The 9,092-nt window shown below is 40.7% G+C and overlaps 1 protein-coding gene across 4 annotated transcripts; it reads right to left on the reverse strand.

The window, feature by feature from the left end:
• Nucleotides 1–2,170: 2,170 nt before the first annotated feature.
• taf1a (TATA box binding protein (TBP)-associated factor, RNA polymerase I, A) lies at nucleotides 2,171–8,553 on the reverse strand. Of its 4 annotated transcripts, none has more exons than XM_080491387.1 (11): nucleotides 8,345–8,553; nucleotides 7,837–8,034; nucleotides 6,918–7,081; nucleotides 6,075–6,188; nucleotides 5,791–5,983; nucleotides 5,453–5,574; nucleotides 4,977–5,135; nucleotides 4,789–4,855; nucleotides 4,492–4,615; nucleotides 4,251–4,405; nucleotides 2,171–2,375 (listed from the first exon to the last, which is right to left on the reverse strand). In XM_080491387.1, exons 2-11 carry the CDS (start codon nucleotides 7,961–7,963, stop codon nucleotides 2,335–2,337), a joined length of 1,266 nt encoding a protein of 421 aa, XP_080347513.1. In that variant the 5' UTR covers nucleotides 7,964–8,034; nucleotides 8,345–8,553; the 3' UTR covers nucleotides 2,171–2,334. The 4 variants fall into 4 exon arrangements, with proteins under 4 accessions (XP_080347513.1, XP_080347514.1, XP_080347515.1 ...); XM_080491388.1 differs by having other exon boundaries at nucleotides 7,837–8,015; nucleotides 8,345–8,547; XM_080491389.1 differs by having other exon boundaries at nucleotides 5,791–5,947; nucleotides 8,345–8,526.
• Nucleotides 8,554–9,092: the final 539 nt, after the last annotated feature.

A 9,092-nucleotide genomic window follows, 5' to 3' on the forward strand; every position in this document is an offset into this window, starting at 1 on the left:
AAGGCTGTCAGTTCAGTTCACAGTAGGGTTAGCAGAGGCTCAGGACATCAGTAAATGTCTTCCTGGGCTGGGACGGTTTTAAAAGGTCTGTTAGAGTCGTCAGATGAGCCCAAGGAGGCAGGGGTTTTCTTTTGGGGGGGAGGGGGGGTTTCTCCACTGACTGATTGACTTTACAGTACAGCATGTCCTCCACTACCTTGGGGTGCACTCCAAGATGAACATACATCAATGTCTCACCCAGCCAGACCGGATCCAGCTGGTGGGACCAGGAGCTGTGGACGCCCGCTACCTGATGTATTCCTCTCTTATTCAATAGGATGCATAAGTCTGAGATTACATCATGTCACCGATGAGACAATGTGAAATGAGTCATGACTTTCTAATTCTGGTGGATCGCAAAAATAGTTTTCTATCATGTGTGCAGGCGCAGCACAACAAATTTCAAGACAACAGCCAAGTTAACTCAATTATAACCAGCAAAACTTACATGTGTTGTAGAGTCATCACACCAAAACTGAAAAGTTGAGCCTATTTTGTTTTAGGGTAAAAGCCATGGAAAAATAACAAAAACAGGACAAAACATATCTCACAATAAAATATTTCATTCAGTTACCCTGTTTAAAAAAAAAAAAGAAAAGGCCACAATTCTCAATTTCAATTTCAAAACTGCTAACCACTGTAACACCAGGTTCTCGATAGATATTTCCCATTATTTTCTATCTTTCATCACGCTTTGTACAAGTTTGAGTCACCGGGTGCCGGAGTCGATCCCAGCTGGCGAAGACGAGCGACACAGTAATGAGACTGAACAGCAGGTATAGAGGTGAGGACAACCAGCTCACAGTGAGAATGTCCCTGGTTTGATGTTGTGCTTGTAGGGGAAAGCATGATCTCCCTGTGCATGTCTTGTCTGTGTACTAATGTCCTCCTACAGTACAAAAACATACATTTAAGGCTATCGGCTGAATCGAGCTTGCCCTTAGGTGTGTCTCTTTCTTTCAGTGTTTGCCCTGTGACGCAGCAGCGACCTGTTCACAGTGTACCCTGCTTTCACCCACCGACAGCTGGGATCGGCTCCACCTCTTTGACCCTGAATTGGATAAGCAACGCAGAAGATGGCTGGATGAGGAGACGGAATGCAACTTCAATGATAACGTGACCTGCGAACATCTGTGCAGGTGATTAGAATAGAAACCAAAAGAGCCGCAAAAAAAGTTGTTTAAAAAAGGTCACGGCCAGGACCAAGGTCCGAGAAAGTGACCAGCTCTCCCTTCTCCTCCCTGCTTCACAAGTTTTGAATTTTCAAATGACATGTGTTATGTATTCCCAGATCCCTTCTGCAGCTGCTCCTTTGGTCGGGCAAGGGCTCTGGGCTTTGGTTTATGTAATGACTGCAAAGCAACACACACACACACACACACACACGCGCGCACCACGGATGACTGAGTTGCTGCATAGCCAACACTGTGGCAAGCCCAAACAGAATCATTACAAACACTTTCACTTATTAAATTGGCATGCTGCTGGATGCAAGACTTTATTTCATGGTTGGGTGCAAAAGACTGAGGAGAAAAAGCCCAGCGTCTAAAGGCCGGCAAAACGTCACGCTATTCTTCCGAAGGATAAAAATATCTCCCCCCTTTTTTTTTAAGATACAGTAAATAAACGGCATTGAGAATTACAAGCCTTCTATTGCAGAGAAAAGCAGAACAAACGGGAAACAAACAGTCTGTGAAGCCGTTAGTGGCGACCACCTGACAACCGCGGCTCCACATGCTGCTCAAAGGTCTGCGATGAGTCTTGTGACATGACAACAGGGATGACAGGGAGCAAATCCCTGAGGCTCTGCATGGTGCACACTCGCTAGTGACGTTAAAGCCGCCCCCCCGACACACACACACACACACACACACACATCCCGTCTTCCTCCTCCGTACGGCGGTCGGAGTTCATCCGAGGTCAGGCGCAGACTCGGCTCTCATTAAAAATGTTTACGGTCGCCATGAAAGTGACATTAACGCCGTCATTCAAGCGCTGCACCGAGTCCAATTTGAGAAGGCCACCAGATCTGCACAACAAGAAGCGCAGAGCAAGAGCGCCACATAGTGGACGTTTCAGCTCAAAATTAAAGAAGATATATATATTTTTTTTTTCTTTTCTTTTTTTTTTTAAAGGAAATTGGGGGAGTGGACTGAGAAATGCATTGCTTTGTTTCAGTCAGTCTATATTTTCATGGAAAAAATGTCTCAACAAGTTTATGTCGACTATTCATCGTTTAAAGGTTTTCACTTGCTTCTTGATCACACACCAATTTATTTATGGTTTTCTGAAGTCCTAGTTTGTTCTCTGTGCGGCGGTGTAATTCAGTGTACAGTCTGTAAACAGAAAAAAAAAAAAAAACACATTAGAAGAAAATCCGAAAGTGATTTAAGATATTCAAATATTTTGTCTTAGATTTTGTATCTGCTTGAACATTTTTATATTATATGCTATGATAATCATTTAATATTACTATGCAATTTGGAAATACATTCATCCTGGGATTATTTCATAGATATATTATAGAACACCATCACAGAGAAGTAATCAGCTCTAAAAACAACAATATTAATGAGTTGCTCACTGCACAATGCTTGTCAGCCCCTTTCATATATCCAGAGTTGGCGAACATACTCGCTTGGCAAAAGTAGAAGTACAGATATTTGCGTCAAAAAAACTAAAGTAGAAGTAGTGATTTAACTTCTTTACCAAAGTGAAAGTATAAAAATATATCAATCATGTTTCAGCTTTATTTATGTTGCTTCTTCTACCTTATTCTGGAGGTGGTTGGTTATATGCATATGTGCACACAATATGTTTGTTTTTAATGGATTTTTATTTCAGTTTATGTGGATTATATGGCAGCTCAGCAGTTTAAATTAAATCATGGGCCAAACTGACTTGACTGAATTCATGATTTTCTGTAATTCATTTTCAGGTGTGCTTGTATTGAAAAACTGATTCACATGCTGTGAATTTGTATCATCCGTACACTGCTATCCTTCCTGACTTGTTCTGGTGCATTAAAGCCGTCTGCCGCACTGTGTTTTCATGCTACCCTGAGTAGCTGCCACTCCAGCATTAATCCGGTGGCTTAAATGGGACAAGAGGAACTTGACCCCAAGCAATAAACTGCATTTCTTCTCCAATGTCTGCTCTAAAAATAGAAAAAGCTACCATGACAGAGAAAAAATTAAACTGGCATCAAGTAACATTTAAGGCAGGAGTGTCAAACACACAGCCTTACGGGCTAAAACGGCACGAAAAGTACAAAGAATAGATCAACTGCAGTGTTTCTATAGGAGTTTCTGATGTTTTCACTGTGTCACACAGAATCAAACATATAAGTAAAGTGGCATTACAAAGAGATCTGTACTATGGCGCTGAGTTTGTGAAAGCCTGCATGCTGAAGGTTGCAGGAATCCTGAACCCAGAGACGTGACAGGCTTTGGTTTTACCAGCGGGAGTCTGAGGAGAAACGCGGTGGCAGACAGGACTTCAGATCTTTTAACAGATTTGCCAAAGAAAGAAAAGTCATGTAATTTGCTCTATTTTTGCATTTTAACTGTTTAAATTTTACCATGTTTTACATTGGGAGCATGGGAGGCATCATGAGAACTGCATGATGTTGAAAACAGAAGATAGTTTTGTTCCCCAAAAATCTTGATATTTGATTAAAAGCTGAGTTTTTTTATATAGTACTAAAGATATTTAAAACATGTCATTACTTCAAATCAAATCAAACTTTAATCACTTTTCATTCAAGGTTGTAGCACAAAGTGCTTCACATACTATAAAAAATACAAATAAAAACACACACACACACACACGCATACACACACCACCAACCACAACTGCCTGTATCAAAATATAAAAAACCGATGTAAGAATGGCCGGGCACTGATGAGCCAGGAGAGAAAACACAATCCGAGGGGACCGGCCACATCAAGAGGAGCCACAGCTTACAGCTATGGGGGTGTTATTGTGCTCAATTTTTACAGTTATCATGATTATCAATATTACTCACCCTATGTTATCTATATTTGTTCTTATTTTTATCGCAATGAGAGTAAAAACTCCTTATCGATTTAAAAATTGTTGGAATAATCTAAAGTTTGGTTCTAAAACTGACAAGAACTAAACCAAAACATTTTGAAAAGTGATCAAATGCTCAGACTCTATGATAGCTGTGAAACTGCACTGCTGCTTACCTGGGAAAAGGACTTCAGTCAGTGAGGATTTCACTTTGAACAGCTCTGGGTGTTCTTCAGAGTCCTGACTGGCATGTAAGCTGGTGAAATGCAGTGCGGGCCACCAGTCCTTCCTCTGAGCCATGTTTTCGACGACAACGCCCTCCCAGTCCGCTCTGTTTTAAAACACAAGCGTGTAGAACCATGTTCAGTATGTAGAGAGCCTCCAATATGTGTCAGGCTTCCAGCGCCGAGTACCTACGTTGTCTGCAGCTGCTGAATAATTGTTTTTAAATGTTCCCACACGTCCAGGTTGCTCTTCCAGCAGCCAAAGTCCAGCATGTCTAGAACGACTCCTAAAGCTTTGTGGGAAGCGTTGTGTTTCTCTGGAAGAAAAAAAAAAGAAAAACACATGGAGATTCCATGTTACAGCTGAAATCAATAAATATGGATCTGCCATGGATGGAAGGATTACTATTATTCATTCCTTCAAATTAATAACGATGAAGCCAGATTTTATTGAATTAACCTGACATTTCCAGGCTATTTCTACCTTTACCTGACTGTAGCAGGAGAGAGGAGTACTCCAACATCAACTCATGGCTCGGGACTAATGCATGGAGGACCTGCAGTATGACAATGCAAATGTTTAAAGAAGTGCTCCACATAAAACTGCCCACTACAAATCTCACAAAATTCAATAAGTGACTCCCTGTAGTGGACAGTATTCTCCTTTTCCTATCATACCTTCAAAGCTTTCATCAGTTTTTTCTCTGGCGCGTTGTGTCGCTTCAAGTACTGGTACAGATACACGTGTGCGTTGGGATTCCGTGGAAAGTTGGTGTCGTAAGCGTAGTTATTCAGGGCAGTCAGAGCCTCCTCATGAGCTTCGTAAAAATCCAGCATCTACCAAAAGAAAGGCACAAGGAAAAAAAAAAATTTGAATCCTGCAAAAATGCAGGAAAGACAAAGTAGGCTTTCCCACAGAGAGAATCAGAATTTGAGAATAATACTTGTGAATTATATGGTCATCTCAAAAACATTCATTTACAAGAACACATTATCACAAGTGTCAGATTACAAAACTGGCATAAAAGATCATGAATATGTCCAGTTGTGTTACTCTAAACAAAGAGGATTCTGCAGCTCAAAACATCTTCAAATGTGGAGTATCATCAGTCCGCAACGTAAAGACGTCCGCCATGTGCACCACGAGTACTCACCTCAACGTAACTCAGTATGAAAGGATCCCAGACGCCTGGATTTTTTAAAATCTCCCGCAGATTCACAGAGGCTTGCCTGAAGTGGTTATGAACCGCCTGGTTGTCATTAGAATCAAGAAATTCTTCAAAAAAAAGAAAGAAAAAGGAAAAGAACAAAAAAGCTCTTAAATATTAAGAGTTCATGTCTGATCGTATATCCAGGTTGACTGAACAGAGATAAACACACAGTTACTGATGTGACCAGTAGGTGGCAGTGTAACATCACAAAAAAAAAAAACTAGAGCAACTGACAAATAAATAATGGATGGTTTTGGGTGTTGAGTACTGTATCTTCTTACTGCTGTGTATGGACGTCCTGTCACACCAGTTGACATAGTTCATCAGACTCCTGTAGGCCTGGATCAGTTTGATCTTCTGATGCTGAGCTGCAGACTCCTTCCCGTACCTCCAGCTCTCCGCTGCAGCCAGCTGCTGCTTCGCATCATCAATATAGCCCTGGAGCATCAGGTGGAAAGAATGTTCCAAGGTAATCTATACAAAAAGAAAATAATAAGGCAAGAATCCCTTGATCAGAAAGGCTACCGACATGAATACTGGAGTGCAGGTTCATCAGCCAGCATACCATCAGGTAGTGTCTAACTCCCGAGTGTTTCATTCTCTCGTAGATGTTGTTGTAATTCGCCAGTGTCGAGTTGGGGAGATGATGAAGGATCTCGGTGCTGATTCTCCAAAGAGTCTGGGGTGGAAATTTCAAAGAGAGCTTTAATATCGAGAACTGAGCGAGAGAAAGTGCATCGCTATCGAGGATCATGTGAGCCACATGTTTGATTCCAGAGCGTTTGAAAGTAAAAGGGCCCTTGTTCAGGGACCCTCGGTGGCGACCTGCCCAGTGTGCTTCCAAGCTCCAGGCAAGAAAAAATTACTGTACTCGTACAAAAGAACTGCCTCAAATTACACCCGTTTTTACTGACTTTACACATTTTGGTAAATTCCCTGCAAGCATTTTAGCTTTGTACACCAACATAATTGGTTAGAAACTAAAGGATGTGTGACAAGTGTAGGCTTGTAGCTTTGCTTGTGAATTAGTTTAAAACACATTTCATATATGCATTCCAACTTTTTTCTACCGATAATAACTACACAGACAGTCACATATTCACTTTCTCACGTTATTATACTGAGCAATTAACTTCAAATGCATGATTTTTTTCGACTTGGTAGAAAGTGGAAAAAGAGAAAACATATGAACTCTTCATTTGGACGATGACACAAAAGTGCATCATTCGATACACCACTGCACAGTATTTCACAGGATTGGTAAAAATTTGTGCAAAAAGATGAATTTTCATCTTTAGTTTGGTGGCAAATTTTGCTTAATCGCTCAAAAGACCAGGCAATTTATTTCACCGATAATCTGTAATTATCTGTCACATACGACCAAATGTGCACCAAAAATCAAAGGTACCTCTTTCTGCTGCTGTGTGGAGGTGGGATTCGTGTCTTCTAACACTTGGGGATAGCACGCCATGTATTCTGCTGCCTCTTGCCATCTATGACGCAGCATGGCTTCTCTGATGTGCTCCAGACACAAGCGGGTACTTCGGTGAAACCCGGTTTCATGCGGCGTTTCTGGGAAAAGTAAAGAGCATTGTCCGATTAATATTACAATGGTGGAACCAATTCTTGAGTCATAAAGGGTTCAAATGGCTGCGGTTTTGCGAGTGTTTCAGAGATGGAGGTTTCAAATTGTATGACTAAGTTTACAAATTGATGCTCATGAGGGATTTGGGTTGAATGGAAAGATGACGTCAAAATATATTTCCCCAAAAAATATGACCATCAACTTATCTTTGGTGTTTCTGCAAAGGAAATTTAACAATTTGGCGTTTTACATTAATTCAGTTGTGACATTATGTTGAGTAACAGTAAATATATGTATGTATAAGACAGCATACCACAATCACAATCACACGCACAGCTGTGTTTATGAATTAACAATATACTTCAAATACCAAGTTTACATATTTAGGTCTAAAACACTGGGATTCAGTGGAGTAGTTAAGGAACATTGGCAGGTACTCTGCATAGGCATATCTGTCCTTTACAGAAAGTCTATATCCAACTGTTGGGTATTACAGCATTTCTGAAAGATAAGATGAATTACAGATGATGCACCTGAAATGCATTCAGGCTGGCTGTGTAGGGACGTGAGAAAAAAAAAATCTGACAATGGCAGAAATTAATGAAAGTTTGTACCATATGAGTGACATTCCTAATTATTAAATCAAACTTCTCTTTAATTCAGAAACACGGAGCTTTTTTGTATTGTGTGGAAGCAATACACATGTATGAAATACATATATCCACACTAATGTCACACTCACCAACATTCACAGGGTTTGCCAGAGGAAGCTTTGGTTTTTTCTCTGTGTGTGTGGAGTCGTCTGAGAAGTCACTCTCACAATAGAAATCTCTGTCCATTGGCCGCAGCTCATTCTCCAAATCGTCCATCGCAATTCAGGTTCAATGTCCCCCTTTTGAATCACTCGGCACACGAAAGAATCTCAGGGAGGGAAAAACACCTGAATTCAAAAGACAATTCAATTGTAAAATCTAATATTATTGGTTGATATTAATAGGATGCTAAGACATGTCGTTACATGTATCACCATCCGGCTGAAGGTTGTGTTATTTGTTCTCTGTCTTTAGTGCCCCTGATGGATAAGACCCACCTCTGAGTATGATTTTTGCTGTTATGAGGCGTTAATAGCGTTCGCGTTTTAGTTGTAATTGAATATCAAGACCAAGGAAGCTTCTCCTTTACTATCAAATCATTTTAAATCAAGCTGAGATGTTGTAATTTGAACTAAGTTAGATCAGATGTTGACTCACCTCGTAGAGTCGAAGCCACATTAGCAGCGAACCTGAAATATCTTGTTCACGCCCAAGTCCAACCGCGAGCAGAGACTTTAAATTCACGATGTTTCTCATACAGATAAGTACAGAGAGAGTACAGAATATAGATTAACAGGCGTTTGATGCATCTTTTCCTTAAACTACCACGCTCTCAAATCATGAAGCGAGCAGGAAGTGTGGGGAATGCTGCGTGCTGATTCGCTGCTTTAGGCGGAAGAGGCGGGGATAAATGTGTGACGTTTGTGTGACACACACACACACACACACACACACACACACACACACACACACACACACACACACACACACACACACACACACACACACACACACACACACACACACACACACACACACACACACACACACACACACAGGTAGGTCAACTGTGCTCAGAAAGCTCTCTATTTCAGATTGTGAAGGATCAATTTGTGAAGAGTAAAGTTTTTTGTAGAATTCTCTGAAGGTATTGTTTATTTCTTGTGGGTTAAAGGTGATTTTACCATTTTGAGTTTGGACTGAGGGGATCGTACATTTTTCTTTAATTCGTTTTAACTGATTGGCTAAAAGTTTGCTGGATTTATTACCATGTTCAAAGTTCTCCCAGCGTAGTCTCTGCAGTTGAAATTGTGTTTTATGTTCAATTATTTTGTTTAACTCTATTTTCAATTTTCTTAGTTCCATTAATAGGCTGTCGTCTTTGCAGGCAGCATGAGCTGTCTCC

This window comes from Lipophrys pholis (genome assembly GCF_963383615.2).
Source record: "Lipophrys pholis genome assembly, chromosome: 21".
In the NCBI taxonomy this organism is placed as follows: Eukaryota; Metazoa; Chordata; class Actinopteri; order Blenniiformes; family Blenniidae; genus Lipophrys; species Lipophrys pholis.